General features: G+C 37.6%; 1 protein-coding gene across 1 annotated transcript in view; it reads left to right on the top strand.

Moving 5' to 3' along the window:
• ARNTL2 (aryl hydrocarbon receptor nuclear translocator like 2) overlaps nucleotides 1-18,868 on the top strand; it is a 109,782-nt gene that overhangs the window by 27,653 nt on the left and 63,261 nt on the right. The window contains 3 exon segments of the mRNA XM_043967416.1: nucleotides 11,796-11,834; nucleotides 13,551-13,589; nucleotides 16,373-16,530. Coding sequence (XP_043823351.1) covers nucleotides 11,815-11,834; nucleotides 13,551-13,589; nucleotides 16,373-16,530 — 217 coding nt within the window. The 5' untranslated portion in view covers nucleotides 11,796-11,814.

The following is an 18,868-nucleotide window of genomic DNA, read 5'->3' as shown; positions in this document are numbered from 1 at the left end:
GAGAGAGGAAGGGAATAGCTGTTATTTAGGTAATATAATTCAGAATTGTAGTTTTCCATTGAATTCATTTTCTGGAGGAAATAGGTTAATATTCTGATCTCTCCCCTTTTGTCAGATTCACCCGAGTTGGCATTATGTGATGCACACTTCAGTACTGTTGATGGAAAAAAATGGGGTAATTCGCAAATTTATATTTGAATAAAGAATTGTAATTGTCTTTTGCAAACATTAAAAAACCCAGCAACTTAAAATGGACATACACTTTGGTTCTCACCCACCCATCTTAGTGCACTGTCTGATAAGTTTATTTGATAACTTTTCCTTGTAGAAAGTTTCTTTCAAAGTTCTGAAGATCTTAGGTGAAAACCAGATATCAACAAAAAAAAAAGAGAGATTGGCAATACAATCTTTACCTCACAAAAGCCAGTAAAAACAAATTTGTTAGCAGCCATTCAACACTAATCAAGAAAAGCTTGAATCAAAATGGAATGAAGGGGAAAAATAATCAGCTCTCATATATCTGCCAAGCCATATAAAAGAGAGATAATAGCATTTTTTTAAATAAAAAAGGAAAAAGATGGTCAGCAGAGAGAACTAATAATTCACAGGGAACAATAGCTAAGAGGAGTACCAATAATTAAAAACCCAAATGAGCTCAGTATCAGTAATCAGCAGGATGAATAAGACCATTTTAATTCAAGGAGTAAAAATTCCTTCTTATAGTTATTACTAATTTGAGAAATTCTAAGAGTATAAAAAATAATTTTGACAGGTAGAAGAAGAATGGAACTAGCTGAAGAGACTAATGTGAAGCATCCTTGCAATGTAGATTTTAATAAAGTATCATAAAACTATATTATACATCTAAAGGTTTCTGCCTGAGAGGTCCATAGTTGTGAGTCTTGGAAGCATACCATCAAAGTAATCAGTTACCCAAGGACAAGGACAAGCTGCCTGCACCATGGTTCTGGTGGTAAGGTTTTTGTTTGTTTGTTTTAGTGGTAAGTTTTATGCATGTGGCATAAGGAATCTCATTGAGGAAATGTGTGATCAGATAAGAAGGTGGACTATTTATGTGTTAAGAGTGAAGGGAGGGGCAGCTAGGTGGCGCAGTGGATAGAGCACTGGCCTGGGAATTCAGGAGGACCTGAGTTCAAATCCGGCTTCAGACACTTAACACTTACTAGCTTTGTGACCCTGGGAAGTCACTTAACCCCAATTGCCTCACCAAAAAACAAAAGAACAAAAACAAAAACAACAACAACAAAAAAAGAGTGAAGGGGGGGCGGCTAGGTGGCACAGTGGATAAAGCACCGGCCCTGGATTCAGGAGTTCCTGGTTCAAATCCGGCCTCAGACACCTTGACACTTACTAGCTGTGTGACCCTGGGCAAGTCACTTAACCCCCATTGCCCCGCCAAAAAAAAAAAAAGAGTGAAGGGGCAGCTAGGTGGCACAGTGGATAAAGCACCAGCCCTGGATTCAGGAGGGACCTGAGTTCATATCTCACCTCAGATACTAGCTGTGTGACCCTGGGCAAGTCATTTAACCCTCATTGCCCCTGCAAAAAAACAAAGAGTGAAGGATAACAGATGGACTTTCAAGTAATACACTGGTAGCTGTGAAATGTAAAAAAGGACCTGGAGGTAGGACCTCCCAATAAATTGTTTGGATCATCTATGAAGAACTTTGGAAGAACATGGATATAAAAACATGAATTAAAAAGCATGAATGGGTTACAGTCTATACAGATGAAACACCTACATTGAGGATGTCATAGATCTATGGAATATATAAAAGACAGGGAGGCTAGGGCTAGTAACTGAAGATGAATTCAAAAGAATAGTATCAGGAGTGTTAAAGCTCAAATGAATTGTGACTGGCCAGGAATGCTAAGACCAAAAAGAAGGGCTTTTTACGCCTTATCAATAAACTGAAGAGACTGGGCTAGATGACCTCCAAAATCCAATAATCTCTAAATCTATGATCCTGTGATATGACCACCACCTTAGAGTACGGAAGCTACCTAAACAATAGGAAAGATGATAGCCAATTCTCTTTATATTTTATTGAAAGTTTGTGTAAGTATAGTGGAAGAGCTGACTATATTGTTTTAGTCATTAAATATACAGTTTTCCTGGCTTTGCTTACTTTTACCCTGCATTATTGATAGAAGTCTTCCCATGATTCTCTGTATTGATATTTGTCATTTATTACAGCACATTAACATTTCATAAAATTCAGGTACCACTGAATTTTTCAAGCCCTTAGTAACCTCTATTGTTGTCTATTTGGTAGTCTAACTCTAATGGTAGTGATCTATTTGTTTCCAATTCTTTTCTACTATAAATGTGCTGCAATAAATTATCTTGGAACATAACTTTCCTGGGGCCAGAGGATCTCTGGGTCAGTGGGCATGGATATTTTATTTCTTAGTATGGCTTCAACCTGCTTTCTAGAATGGTTGGATAAGTTCACAGTTCTATCAACAATGTATTAGCACGCACTGACTCTTCACAACCCCTTCAATATTAGTTATTCAATCTTTTGTCATTTTTAGCCTTTTGCTGGGTATAAGGTAAAACCTAAGAGTTATTTTGATCTATCTGCCTTTCCCTTATGATTAGTGACTTGGAATGATATTTATATGCTGTAATAGTATGCCTTTCTTTTGAGAATGGTTCATATATTTTGGTTCTTATCCATTGGAAAATGGCCCCTTGGTCTTATATATTTCCATTATTTCTTTAGGCACTTTGGATATCAGATCCTTAACAGGGATATTTGAAGCAAAACTCCCCCCCCCCAAAAAAAAAAACCCTTCTTATTAGAATTGAGAGTGACTTAAAAAAAAAAACACCACATGGTAATCTGTAAGATGAAATCTATCGGAACAAATAAAGTCTTATAGTTTGAGAAATTTACTTCAAAGGAACAGATCCGAGAGGCATGGTTAATTAGACAGCATGTTTTCAGCAGTTTTAGTGGACTGAAAGCTCAATAGAAATTAATAATAACAGGGCAGTTAGGTGGCGCCGTGGAAGAGCACTGGCCCTGGAGTCAGGAGTACCTGAGTTCAAATCAGCCTCAGACACTTAACCACTTACTAGCTGTGTGACCCTGGGCAAGTCACTTAACCCCAATTGCCTCACTAAAAAAAAAAAAAGAAATTAATAATAACAATAATAGGCATTTATATAGAACTTTACAATTCGTAAAGCACATTCTATGGATTATCTCATTTGAGTATTAGAGCAAATGCATAAGGTAAGCACTACAGTTATAATAGATGAAGAAACTGAGTCTTAGGTTAAGTAACTTGTCCATCACTCAATTTGTGTCAGAGGTAGAATGTGAATTCAGTTCTTCCAGATTCCGGGTCCAGAATTCTATCTACTTTGTCACTCTGCCTGTCAACAGTGTTATTTGGTGGATGAAAATGGCTAATGTAATGTTGGGCTGCATTTGGAGAAGTATCTTACAGGAGTAAAGAGGTTGTTCTCCCTCTGGACTCTGCCATGATTAGATCTCATATTGAGTATTGTTATCAAATTTGAGCATCTCATTTGAGTCTCACCATGTCACTCCCTTACTCAGTAAATTCCACTGGCTCCTTATTATCCCTAAGTTAAGTAAAAATTCCTCTATTTCTTATTTTAAAACTTGCTCCAACCTACCCATTACAGCCTTAATAACATATTAGTCCCCTTCACACTCCACTGAACTTCTTCGTGTTTCTCACATACAATATTTCACCTCTCCTCTCTGTTCATTCTGCTGTGCCTCCATGCCTAGAGACGCAGCTAGGTGCCACAGTAGATAAAGCACTGGCCTTGGAGTCAGGAGGACCAGCATTCAAATCTCACCTCAGATACTAGCTGTGTGACCCTGGCAAGTCACTTAACCCAATTGCCTAAAAACATCCGGGGCCATCTACCAGTCATCCTGATCTACATATTGCCACTGGACCCAGGTGGCTCTGGAGAAGAAAGTGAAGTTGGTGATCTTGCACAGAACCTCCCTCTCACTTAATCCAATTCAGTGCAAGTCATGACATCACTCGATGTCATGGTCCTCTTTGAGAACAAGGACAAATAACAACCATGCCTAGAATCTATTTCTTCTTCTTCCCTTCTCCCTCTTATGTCACCAGAACAAGCTTATCTCAGGCATTACCCTCTACCGGAGGTCCTTCCTGATTCTTCCCACCTATTAGTGCTCCCCTCGAATCACCTTAATATTTATTTTGTGCACATGCACACAATATCCATACATAACTTTTACTTACATTTGTACATATTGTTTTTTCTTTGCAAATAAAAGGTTTTTGAGGGTACAAATTATGTCTCTTTTCATATTTGTATAACATACAGCGAGTGCTTAATAAACACTTGTTGGGGGCAGCTAGGTGGCGCAGTGGATAGAGCACCGGCCCTGGATTCAGGAGTACCTGAGTTCAAATCCGGCCTCAGACACTTAACACTTACTAGCTGTGTGACCCTGGGCAAGTCACTTAACCCCCATTGCCTCACTAAAAAATAAATAAACAGACAAATAAATAAATAAATACTTGTTGACTGATTGTTTATCTCATCCACTATAAGGAAGTCTTAACTATTATTTGATTTTTGTTATTTTCCAAAATAGCTCTGAAAAGAAATGAAAAAAACCTATTTTGTTATTTCTGGGTCCTTTTTTTTTTTTTCAAATAAACCCAGGACTGTCCATTCTGAGCTGTTTCTAAGGATCATGCTATACTTTTTTAAAATTAAGCCTTTTTTTGCTGAATAAAAAGATAGGCATTGCAACCTGTGTTTGCTTCCATATTCTCTACTTAAAAATATAAGTTAATTGGTGACGTTGTGTGCATAAAAGTCAGTATCTTTAGACGCTTCCATTTTCTCCCTCTTTGTTGGAATTGTTTTCCTTTGTATCTTTAGAATTTATTCGGTTGTCCATTTGTCCTGGTCTGATTTCTATAGAATTTTAGTACATGAGATACTATTTATCCTCCTCAACTCTGAAATATATGCTCCCCTAATCTGGGGTTATGTCAGATTATGCCTGGCTTTCTTCATCTTCATCACCAATTCTAGGACAAAGTACTCACTTCCTCCAAAAGTTCCTATCATTTCCACCATAGCAACTAGTTTTTTCCTGTTGGTGAAAAAAAATCGAAGGGGGAAAAGTTTATAATGGGAAAACCTGATGATCTTTTTCATTTTTTTTTCCTTCATCCAATTTCATCTTTAAATGCTCTTGGTATGATCTGGTTTGAATTGGTCTCTTGCCAAACTTGCTACAAAGTTGTTTTTCTCTCTACTGCTTCTTTGTTTTATGAGGTGATACTAGTCATAATCTCTACCATGCTCTCCTTAAATTTTTATAAATCTGTTATATGTTCTAAGCTGCATTGCCCTGGGCTTCCTTATCTGTCTCCTTGGCAAGAAATAAAATTTTCCTGGCTGAAATAGTTTCTAGGCTTTATTGTCTCTCCTCATTGCAATTGATCTACATCAATTGAATGTCCTTAGTAAGTGATGATAGCCTCTGTTGATATCTATTATTTGATCACATTTTTTTTCACATCAAACAGTTTGATGACTCAGTGATCTTACCCATGTGAGGACTTTTCTCCAAAAATACAGATTGGCAACCGTCCATTCTATCATATGCATATTTTTCTATGGAATTAAACTCTCTCCCAATAATGTCATATTGGACTATTATTGTTGGGGAATGAATTTATGATATTAAAAGGTATACACACATATTTTCTATTTTGAAATTAAAATTGAAGTAGGTGATTATTTATTTGATTATCTTTAATTGTTTCACTTTAACCCACCCTAATATTCCCTGCTTGCACTATGCTTTTTCTTTTAAAAGTATTCTATTTTTTTCAATTGCATGTAAAGACAATTTTAACATTTTTCTTTTCTTTTTTTTTCTTTCTTTTTTCTTTTTGTAGTGAGGCAATTGGGGTTAAGGTGACTTGCCCAGGGTCACACAGCTAGTAAGTGTTAAGTGTCTGAGGTTGGATTTGGACTCAGGTACTCCTGACTCCAGGGCTGGTGCTCTATCCACTGCGCCATCTAGCTGCCCCCAATTTTTAACATTTTTTTTGGCAAGGCCAATTGGGTTAAGTAACTTGCCCAGGGGTCACACAGCTAGTAAGTGTCAAATGTCTGGGATTTGAACTCAGGTCCTCCTGACTCCAGGGCTGGTGCTCAATCCACTGTGCCACTTAGCTGCCCCTAACATTTATTTTTAATAAAAATTTTGAGTTCCAAATTTCTCCATCTCTCCCTTTCCCCCCCTCCCAAGACAGTAAAGCAATTTGATTAGGTTACATATGCACAATCATTTAAAACATTATTTCACATTAGTCATGTTATGAAAGAAGAAACAGAACAAAATGGAAAAGAAACATGAAAAAAATAAAGTGAAAATAGTATGCTTCAATCTGCATTTAGACTCCATCAGTTCTTTCTCTGGATAGGATAGTATTTTCCATCATGAGTCTTTTGGACTTGTCTTGCATCATTGTATTGCTGAAAAAGAGCTAAGTCAGTCATAGTTGGATCATCATACTATATTGCTGTTACTGTGTACACTGTTGTACTGGTTCTGCTCACTTCACTTTGCATCAGTTCATGTGAGTCTTTCCAGGTTTTTCTGAAACCTTCTGCTCCTCATTTCTTATAGCACATAGAATTCCATTACATTCACAACTTCTTTAGTCATTTCCTAATTGACAGGCATTCCCCTCAATTTCCAGTTATTTGCCACCACAAAAAGAGCTTCTTATAAATGCTTTTGTACATGTGGGTTCCTTTTCCTTTTTTATGATCTCTTTGGGATATAGACCCTAGTATTGTATTACTGAGTTAAAGGGTATGCACAGTTTGATTGCCCTTTGGGCATAGGTTCCAAACTGCTTTACAGAGTGTTGGATCAGTTCACAACTCCAACAACAGTACATTAGTGTCCAGTTTTCTCATTTCCTCTTCAAACATTCATTTTTTTCCCTTTTCTGTCATATTTGCCAATCTAATATCTGTGACGTGGTACCTCAAGTTGTTTTAATTTTGCACTATGCTTTTGAAAACATTATATCAATATTTCAAGGATCTGTACTTCATCAGTATAGGTACGCTTTCTACCAATACAGATTATACCATAATTTTATAGATGATCTTCAAAGATTTCTGTGGTCAAAGAATTCACCACCTCTGCAGCCAAACTGATGCCAATCTTGTAAAATTTGGGCTACATGTCCTTGGCCCAAAAGGATACAATTCATCACATGGAACATACCTCAAAACTCTACTTGCTTTGTAAGACCTGCCCAAACTTATAGTCCACTGGTATAATCTTCAAGAACCCAGTGTCATTTCCATATCCTATTAAGGTATCAGAGTAGGGTGTAGTAATGTAACCATTAATATTTAGGGAACACTTTTAGTCTAGACCTATTACTTCATTTGTGTAGGGAACTCCCAGGTAAATAAACATCTCCTTCCAATGCAGATTTATCTTGGCCTGCAATTTGTAGTCTTAGACAGGGTGACCGGGGCATTGAGAGTGATGTGATCTGCCCAAGATCCCATTATGTGTCAAAGCCAATATGTGTCAAAGTTGATACTCGAACCCAAATCTTCTTGGACTCTGAGGCTAGCTCTGCATCCACTATATCACACTGCCTCTCTTGAAAACAATGTCAGTCTATTATTGAATTTGATTTTTGTTCTTTTATAGAGTATCCTTTATAAGTCTGTTGAGATTGGAGTGATAGTGCCCCTCAGTGTGTTTTAAAACTACAGTCGATTAATATACTGTTTGTTTTGTTTATAACTTAGAAGGCAATATAAATTCAATCATGTGAGCCTTATTTTGCCATTCTATATTTGATTTTTGTTGTGACTTAATGTGATGTAATGCACTCCACCAAACACTGCAGTATTCACCATATTCACAATATCCATCTGTATTCAAGTTGTCAGATCACTGCCTAATCCTATTAAATGCTGTCCCCTCCTCTCTGCTTTATGTGGCCCCTTGGGAGTCCAGTCTGTCAGCCTGACAAATTCTACCCTCCCTATAAGACTCAGCTAGAATTTTTTTAATGAAAAATTTCCTTCATACATCTCGCAGTGATGACTCTCTGTTGTTTATCCCTTTTTTCAATTGTGTCCAACTCTTTGTGACCCCATTTTGGGGTTTTCTTGGCAAAGGTACTAGAGTGCTTTGCCATCCCAGCTCATTTTACAGATGAGGAAAACCAGGGTTAAGTGACTTATTCAGGGTAACACAGCTATTGTGTCTGAGGCCAGATTTGAACTCAGGTCCTCCTGAATCTAGGACTAGTGCTTTTATCTACTGTGCACCTACTGCCCCAAAGATATTTCTTTACATGGCTTATTCTTTCCATTTCATCCTGGGTAACTGAAAGCTTATACTCCTTGAGTTTGGTGTTGATCAGCATTTCAGTATATAGAGATTATTATGTGCAGCACTACAGAGCTGATCATTTCTACCCCTGATATTTATGAGCAATTAATTATTCACCAATCTCATATGAAGCTCTCCTAAAACACAAGATGGTGAGTGTGTTGCAGACTCCCAGTAAATAAAAAGTATCTGCAAAAAAAAAATGGTATAACAATCTTTATGCTCTTGTATCAGCAAAAGTTGCCCAAAATCACATGTTGATGAAGAAGACATTCTGCATGTTTTGCAGTGTGAAATGGCAACAATAGTTAGATGGATAATATGTAAGAAAGGTGCAAGAAAGAATAGAATTTCTTTATATTTTTCCCTAAATCCCCCCCTCCCCATCTTTCCTATTAACTGTAGAGGGCAGCACCCTCCTCCCAGTCCCTTGGGAGTCATTCTTAATTCCTCATTCTCACCCTTCAAATTCAATCTGTTACCAAGGCCTGGCCATTTCACCTCTGCAACATCTCTCATGTATGCCCCCTTCTCTCCTCTGATGCTGCTACCACTCTTGTGTAAGCCCTGGGCTATTGCAGTAGCCTGCTGGTGGCTCTGTCTGGCTCCAATCCAGCCTCCATTCAGGTACTAAAGTGATTCTCTTAAAGCACATGTCTGACCATCATCCCACTCAATAAATTCCATTGGTTTCCTATTGCTTTCAGAGTCAAACACAAAATCTCTGCTTGGCTCAAAGCCCTTCAGAACTAGCCCCCTCCTGCCTTTTCAGTCTTCTTACATTTAATCCCCTACCACATATTCTTTGATCCAGTGACACTAGTCTCCTTACTGTTCCACAAACAAGACAATATCTCTCAGCTCCTAGCATTTTCTCTGACTGTCCCCATGCCTGAAATATTCCCTCCTCCTCATTCCGCCTAGTGCATTTCCTGACTTCCTTTAACAATCCCCTCCAGAGAAAGTCTCTCTCTTTCCCTCTTAATCCTAGTGCTTTATATTATGAAATTATAAAAGTGTACCTATCTTATCACAGCTACCAGATTCTGAACTATTGTATCTAATTTCCTTCTGTAACTTTCCAATGTCTTGTCTGCAACCAGACACTTAATGTTGTTTTTTTAAAATTAATCAATTCTGGATGTTTCTTTTTTTGCAGGGCAATGAGGGTTAAGTGACTTGCCCAGGGTCACACAGCTGGTAAGTGTCAAGTGTCTGAGGCCAGATTTGAACTCAGGTCCTCCTGAATCCAGGGCCAGTGCTTTATCCACTGTGCCACCCTAGCTCCCCCAGATGTTCCTTTTTTAAAAAAGCAGAGTACATGAGAATCCTCATAACACAGTGAATGAGAGATGAGTATGAGCAAGAGAACGAGCACTAGGTCTGGTATGGCAGAACCTTCATCAATCCTGGCTCTGTTACTTAATTGTGTGACTAGGCCAGCTAAAGTGTCGCAGTAGATAGAGCTCTGGTACTAGAATCAAGAAAAGCTGTATTCAAAATCTGCCCTATAGATCTGAATAATAGGCCAACTAAAGTTCGAGTTTTAAGTTTCAGTATTGACTCACTACTTTTCCTACTCTCCATATCCAATCTGTTGCAAAGCTTGTCGATTTCACTTTGTAACATGCCTCCATACTCTCCCTTCCTCTTCTGACACTGCCACCACTGTAGTGTAAACCATCATCACCTCATACCCTGAATTACTGCAATAGGATGCTGATGGGTTTGCCTGCCTCTGCCTCAAGTCTCTCCCCACTCTAGTTTATCCTTCATTCAGTTGCTAAAGTTTTGGTAATTACCCCACTCCCTCCCATTCAATAAACTCCAGTGGTTATTAACACTTACAGGGTGAAATGTAAAATCCTTTCAATCCTTTCAAAACCCTTCATATCCTAGCTTCCTTCTACCTTTCTAGTATTCTTATACCTTACTCCCCACCATGTGCTCTTTGACTTAGTGACATTGTCCTCCTTGCTGTTCTCAAAACATGTCTCTTCATTACCGAGTCTGGGCATTTTTACTAGCTGTCCCCCGTGCCTGGAATGTTCTCCCTCCTCATCTCTGCTTCCTAGCTTTCCTGGTTTTCTTTAAGTCTGAACTTAAATCCCACCTTCTACAGGAAGCCTTTCCTAAATGCTTCTTAATTCTAGTGTGTTAATTATTACCAATGCATTTTGTATATAGCTTGTTTGTACATAACTGTTTACCTTGTTAGCTTCTCCATTAGATTGTGAACTCCTCAAGGCAGGGACTGTATTTTGCCTTTCTTTGTATCCCCAGCACTTAGTATAGCATTTTCACATAGTAGTGTTTAATAAATGCTTATAGACTGACTGCTTATTATTAACATCAATATAGTAGGTATTTAATAAATGCTCATTGACCTCTCATTATACATTATATTTTTTCACATAATACTAAGACATTACATACCTATTAAATACTCTTTCCTTTCTCAACTACATAACATCATGAGCCAGATTTTCTTCAATACTTCAACCAAAGCAACTATCACAACAGATTGAATGGAGAAGTAGATATGAGAATCTAGCTGTCTTCTATGAAGCCAGACATTAGAAATATTTGCAAAAATATGTAAAACAGTTTTCTTCCTAATTTTTTTTATTTGGGAAAAGAGTTATTTTCATAAAAATCTATTATGTTAACATATAATGGATTTATTTTTTTATTATTAAATGAATTAAGAAATAAATATTTTAAAAATTTTTAATTTCAAAAATTAATCAGTTTTAACTTCAAATGCAGTAAAATATCAAGAGAATAGAACCCACATAAACAAAAGCTCTTTGAGGTTCTCAGTAATTTTATTGAATCCTGAGGCCAAAAGTTTGAGAAATGCCTAACCTAAAACAAAGGCATAATAAAAACTGAGAGTGACTTTAGATTAAAGTACAGTGTATTTATGTTTTCACACTCTGGAGCCACATTCACCTTAAACTTTGACAAAAGAGCAACTGTGATGAAAGCCCCCCATTTGTTTAATTTAAACAAATTAATATCTAGCTTTATACATTAAGTTTAAGTATGAATGTGTCCATGATTCCGGGCTGGCCTATTGGAGAACATCATTAGTTACTCATTATTATTTTTTTCTGCTTTCCTCCTAATTGTGTGAAATTAGAGTAAAGAAGGGGAGAAAAAGTAGATAAAGCACCGGCCCTGGATTCAGGAGGACCTGAATTCAAATCCGGCCTCAGACACTTGACACTTACTAGCTGTGTGACCCTGGGCAAGTAATTTAACCCCAATTGCCTCACAAAAAAAAGGGGGGAGAAAAAAGGTACATTTTAATTTGTTCATCCTTTTTTATTTCTGCAGAGAAGCTGTTGAAATTGTTATGGACCATCTACGAAGCAGGTAAACCATTAGCTATTTTCAGTCTATTGATTACTTCTATGGGGGAAAAGGAAAGTTATTCCTGGGTGTTGTTTGTATCACACTGCCCCTCTTTTTTTTGGAGTGTACAATTATTTTTTTAGGAATACTTTTATTAGAAGCACTGGAGATAAGCACTTAATAAATGCTTGTTGATTGATTAAATCTGACTCAAAAGTCACATAGCTGGGGGCAGCTAGGTGGCACAGTGGATAAAGCACTGGCCCTGGATTCAGGAGTACCTGAATTCAAATCCAGCTTCAGACACTTGACACTTACTAGCTGTGTGACCCTGGGCAAGTCACTAACCCCCATTTTCCCGCAAAAAAAAAAAACAAAAACAAAAACAGAAACAAAAGTCACATAGCCAATAAAATTTTAACACTGACAATTTTTTGTTAATTCATTTCACATTGACTATTATTCTAATGTTTGCATTTCTGGCAGATAGGAACATGGTAACTGAACAGATCCACCATGTTGTTATGAGTTAGAGACCATAGTTTCACTTTTTATTAAAACTCTTATTTTCCTAGTGATTTATTTTAGGCTTAGATAAGTCTCTGAGCCAATGTGTTTATTGTTAGGTTTAAATATTAACTAATTAATTAATTAATTATTGAATAACAAATATTAAATTTTTTGATCAATCCATGTATATGAAAAGATTGGCAACCCATAATATTATACATGATTGTGTGTATGTGTGTATATATATGTTCATATATTTGTATACGTAGCTAGGTGGTACAGTGGATAGAGCACAGGGTCTAGAATCAGGAAGACCTAAGTTCAAATCTGGCCTCAGACACTTGACACTTACTAGCTGTGTGACCCTGGGCAAGTCACTTAATCCTGTTTGCCTCAGTTTCTTCATTTGTAAAATGAGCTGGAGATGGAAATGCAAACCACTCCAGTGACTTGCCAGGGTCACGCAGCTAGTAAGTGTCAAGTGTCTGAGGCTGGATTTGAACTCAGGTCTTCCTGAATCCAGGGCCAGTGCTTTATTCTCTGCACCACCTAGCTGCCCCTCCACCCCAGTATCTTTGCCAAGAAAACCTCAAATAAGGTCAGTAAGATGAGGACAAGACTGAAAAAAAATGACTGAACAACAACAAAATATATATAATATGATTGTGAAATTAGCATTTAAAACCCTCTTTAAGTTTTTCTATGAACATTTTCTCCACCCCCATTTTCCTTTTTACTATGATAGCCACCAGCTCAAATGGATATTAAACTTTATTTTGTGATCAAATGTAAGTTTTTCCACTTTACCTCTAGAAGTAGTACCCTTCCTAGTGATTTCGTTTTTATTGTTGAGATTATAAATTAAGTAGATAATATTGTCTTATAAGATTTCTCGGGGACTTAAGAAGCGAAAAGGAAAAGATTAATAAGACATTTCTGAAAGTAGGCTAAATTTTGCATGTAGATGGTAAGTTACTGTAATATTATCTTTACCCTGAGAAGGTCTCAGAGAGCTCTGTGGCAGTATTCACTGAATGTGTGATATGTTTGAGAGCTCTCTGTGCCAGGTCATGGATTCTGTAACCAAGGACTTAACAGGATTCAAGTAGGATTAGACTTGATTTCATGGTATTTAATTAATTAACCTAGGTATTTAATTTCTCTTCCAAGACTAATAAGAAAGGCTATTTTCAATATAACTTCATGTTTTATCCTATTCTCTTGCAGAATGGAAGATGGTGAACAAGTAAAAATGAAGTCCTTCAGGTACATGAATAATGTGAGTTGGTCAATGTTTTGGTAATATTTGTTTCTAATGAACAGTTAGTTGATATTCTTAAAAGTTGTCAGAAATGAATTGAATGCTTGACCTTTAGCTTGGACTTTTAAGTGACTTGCCCAGGGTCACACAGCTAGTAAGTGTCAAGTGTCTGAGACCGGATTTGAACTCAGGTACTCCTGAATTCAGGGTCAGTGTTTATCCACTGCGACACCTAGCCGCCCCGGACTTTTTATTCTTAAGAAGAAAAAGAAGATTGGGCAGTCATGATCACTTGTCATTTGTTGCCCTTTCTTGGTTACTTTAGATATTATTTCAGCTTAAATAATCAAAACTCATTTTTTTAAAAAATTCCTTTTAAACAGTTCTTTTAGTGTTATTATTTGAATTTTATAGTGGAAAATAGATCCAGGTTATGCAACTAGCCCTTAAATATCCTTGGGAAGATGATTGAAATATTCAAACAATACATAAACATTATTTTGGTCAGTAGCTTTGACCTTTTCTTCCATTAAACCTTAAAACCAATTGTATAATAACCATTAGCCAGCAGAACTGAATCATTTTCATTTTGTTTCCCCTCCATCTTGCCCATTTTCTGATGGAAATTCTAATAAACACCTAAATGGTCTAAAAACAGGCAGCAAGAAAAGCCATGGCCCAAATAATTCACAAACTCATTAATTAATCTTTCTTTGATGAAATTGTCCTTAAATCTTTTTGGTTCACTGTTTCCCCTGGTTAGTAGACTTCAGAGAAAAGCAGTTTATTCTATGGTTTCTTCTCAAAGCAGTTATTTTAATCCTGCACTATAAACCTTCTGGTAGTCACTTTTTGGGTCCATTTTAGTGTTAAGGCTAATGCATAATCATAAAATCAAAGAGAAGAATCAATAAATGACAGCCATAAAGACAATAATAATACTTTAATTCAGAAATTTCCTGGTAATGAAGGCTTAGAATTTGAGTGGGATGTACAAATATTGAAAGGCACCATGGTGTGATGTCAGTTAGGAGGTATAATGAATAGAGTGCCCAGCCCAGAGTCAGGAAAACTCATCTTCTTTAGTTCAAATCTGGTCTCAGACACTTATTTTTTGTGTGCCCTGGGCAAGTCACTTAACCCCTGTTTGCCTCAGTTTCTTATCTCTAAAATTGGATTGGAAAAGGAAATAGCAAATCACTCTAGTATCTTTGCTAAGAAAAACTCAAATGCGGTCACAGAGAGTGGACAAACTTGAAAAACTACTCAACAACAACAACGATGACATGATGTGGTGCGATGAAATTCAGACTTACAGAAATGGGGCCTCAATAAATGGGTCTGTAAGGACCCCCTGCGGGTTGAATATTGACTGAGAAAACCATATATTAACATTATCTGTGTTTTATTGCATTTTATTTATTGTGTTTTAAATAGTTCCAAGTACATTTTAATTTAGTTTGGTCAGTACTTGAGAGTGGTGCTGTAGTGAGTGGGTGTTTGACACCTCTGATGTAGTAGACAATTAGCCTTGGAATCAGAAAGACTCAAGCCCTGCCTCAGACATTAACTGTGTGACCAGGGAAGGCTCTGAGTGTCCCCCACCCACCTACTCTCTAATTTATATCCATAGAAGGCCTTCCCACACTAGAGGTTATCTACAGAGGTGAAACCGAGTTCTGGAACTCACCTCGAACTTCCATTTCCATCACAGTCATCATCATCATCATCATCCTCACCTTCCTCCTAACATTTGTTCTTATTATTTTTTTGATGAGGCAATTGGGGTTAAGTGACTTGCCCAGGGTCACACAGCTAGTAAGTGTCAAGTGTCTGAGGTCAGATTTGAACTCAGGTCCTCTTGACTCCAGGGCTCTATCTACTATGCCAACTAGCTTCCCCCTTAACATTTATATAGCACTTACTATGTGCTAAGGGCTTTACAATTAGCATCTTATTTGGTCCTTACAGCAATCCTGAAAGGTAGGGGGCTATATTATGCCCATTTTACAGATGAGGAAATTGAAGCAGCCAGAGGTCAAATGACTTGCCCAGGGTTACACAGCTAATAAGTGTCTGAGGCTGGATTTGAACTCAAGTCTTCCTGACTCCAGGCCAGTACTCTATTCATCATCTAGCTGGCACACATCAATAACCTAGTGGCCATTATTTTTCATTTGAATATGAACTACTGCCAAATGCAATGGGAGATCCTAAGCTACTTGGGAACTAATATGTAGAAAGAAAAAGGTTTAAAAGAATTTCATGAGTTTAAGAAATCAAGCAGTTTGTATCCACAGCCTGGAGTAGGGAACAGAGCTCTGTACCTGATTTCAGAATTTACCTTGGATATTTTTGTAGCTGTGTGACCTTGGACAGATTACTTAATCTCTCTGTGCTTCAGTTTCTCATTTGTAAAATGAGGGAGTTGGACTCAATGGTGCTACTAGTTCTAAAAATATGATTCTATGATCTGTTCTCCAATTATTGCAGGAGGAAAGGAAGGTTAGATAGATATACGTATGAGCTTATTTGCTAAGATAATTCTTACATCAGTCACTGGATGTTCGGGGGGTTTTTGTTTGTTTTGTTTTGTTTTTGGTGAGGCAATTGGGGTTTAGTGACTTGCCCAGGGTCACACAGCTAGTAAGTGTTAAGTGTCTGAGGCCGGATTTGAACTCAGGCCCTCCTGAATCCAGGGTCAGTGCTCTATCCACTGCACCACCTAGCTGCCCCTGAATGTTTTTTTTGAATCTTACACTGAAATGAAATTCTTCTTTCTTTTCAGAGAAGCTCATAGTCAGACAGAAAAACGGAGGAGAGATAAAATGAATAACTTAATTGAAGAACTATCTGCTATGATCCCTCAGTGCAATCCCATGGCCCGCAAACTGGACAAACTGACCGTCTTGAGAATGGCTGTACAGCATTTAAAGTCCTTAAAAAGTAAGTGGGAAAGCATTCTTTTTTTCATGTGGAAGCATTTTTAATGTGGTAATTTCTTTATCTGAATTAGTGATGTCTACTCTTCAGTTGTGTTGTTGTCTCTAGTTAGTCATATGTGAATGGGGGAGGTGATGTAAATAAATAAGCATTTTTTTTGGGTGGGGCAATGAGGGTTAAGTGACTTGCCCTGGGTCACACAGCTAGTAAGTGTCAAGTGTCTGAGGCTAGATTTGAACTCATGTCCTCCTGAATACAGGGCTGGTGATTTATCCACTGAGCCACCTAGCTGCCCTCAATAAATAAGCATATTCAAGAGTAGAAGGAAAGTAATCATAAAGGGGATAGCTCCAGTGGAGGAGGGAACAAGACAGGCCTCCTATAGAAAGTGGCATTTGATCTGAGTCTTTAAAGAAGCCAGTGATGTCAAGAGGTGTGGAAATAAAGATGAAGAGAGGCAGCTAAGTAAGTGGCTCAGTAAGACAGTGCTGGGCCTGAATTCATGAAGACCTGAGTTAGCTCAGACACTCATTAGCTCAGACATTTACTAGTTCTGTGACCCTGGACAAAACACTTATCCCTCTATTACTTGATCCACTGGAGAAGGAAATGGTGACCACTCCAGTATTCGTGACCATTACAGTCACAAAGAGTAGGACACAACTAGAAAAAATGACTGAACAAAACAAAAGAGGAAGAACATTCTGAGCATGGGGAACAAGCCAAAGGGATAGGTGAGAGATGGAGCACCATATATGAGGAACAAGTAAATAGTATTGCTAGACCCTAGGGCATAAAGAAGAGTAAAGTGTGAAGTGGTCAGCTTTCAAAAAACCTTAAATGGCAAACAGAGAACTTTATATTTGATCCTAAAGGTAATAGGGAGCTACTGTAATTTATTACACAGCAAAGTGACATGATTATAGTTGTATTTTAGGAAAATAACTTTGGTGGATGGTGTAATATGGATTGGAGTAGGTAGATAATTGAAGTTGGGAGACCAAATAAAAGACTATTACACAATGATAGAGGTTTTAGGGGCAAGAACTAGGGTGGTGGTTGTATGAGTAAAAAGGATGTAAACAATCAGTGTTGTGAAGAAGAACTAACAAGATTTTATCAACTAATTGGATTTGAGTGGTGAATGAGAGAAGGATTGGACGAGGAAACTGAGTGACTGGAGGGATGGTGGTGTTATACATGCTTTCAACTTTTTTTCAGTGAATATAAAGTAAGGTCCTCAACTAGAGGGCAGAAGGAGGGGCCACCTTAGGACTACTTGGGGGAAAATAAGAAGGTTTAGACAGCGATACTGTGGTATTGGTGGGATAGAGAACTCAGTGAAAGAAGAATTAAAGGATTGCCTTGTTTTTACCAAAAATATTTTTATTACATTAAAATTTTTTAAATTATTTTTTTGCTGGACAGTGAGGGTTAAGTGACCTTGCCCAGGGTCACACAGCTAGTTAGTGTCAAGTGTCTGAGGCTAGATTTGAACTCAGATCCTCCTGAATCCAGGGCTGGTGCTTATTACTGCACCACCCAGCTGCCCCCTACATTAAAAATTTTTACAAGCATTTAAAAGTATTTATTATTTTCCAGTTACATATAAGGGATAGTTTTCAACATTTGTTTTCACAGGATTTTTAATTCCGAATTTTATTCTCCTACCCTTCCTTCCCTCTTCCTTCCCATGATGGAAAGCAGTCTGATATAGGTTTATATAGTACAATCACATTAAACCTATTTCTACATTAGTCACCTGTGAACGAAGAATCAGAGCACAAGGGAAAAACCTTAAAAAAGAAGGGAAAAAAAACAGTCCAAAAGTAGAAACAGTATGGTTCAAACTGCATTCATAATTCACAGCTTTTGGGGGCATATTGAGAACATTTTCTATCATGAGTTCTTTGAAACTGTTTTGGATCATTGCACTGCTGAGAAGAGTCAAGTCTATCCCCATTGTTCATCACACAGTGCTGCTGTTACTGTGTACAATGTTCTCCTGGTTCTGTTCCTCTCAGTCAGCAACAGTTCATGTAAGTCCTTCCAGGTTTCTCTGAACTCCTCCTGTTCATCGTTTCTTACAGCACAGTAGTATTCCATTACATTCATATACCACAACTTGTTTAGCCATTCTCCTATTGATAGGCATTCCCTCAATTTACAATTCTTTGGCACCACAAAGAGAGCTGCTATAAATATTTTAACAAGCATTTTTATATAACACATTTGTAGTAGACCCAATCAGCATGAATTTGTGCCTTCTTCTAGCTTGATCCAACAAGCATGCCAATAAAAGCAAAGGCTGTGGATAATGGAAGTAATACAAGGTTGGGGT

This window comes from Dromiciops gliroides, chromosome 5, assembly GCF_019393635.1.
Source record: "Dromiciops gliroides isolate mDroGli1 chromosome 5, mDroGli1.pri, whole genome shotgun sequence".
Taxonomy (NCBI): domain Eukaryota; kingdom Metazoa; phylum Chordata; class Mammalia; order Microbiotheria; family Microbiotheriidae; genus Dromiciops; species Dromiciops gliroides.
Note: the sequence above shows the minus strand (reverse complement) of the source record. Positions and strands in the feature narration are given on the sequence as shown.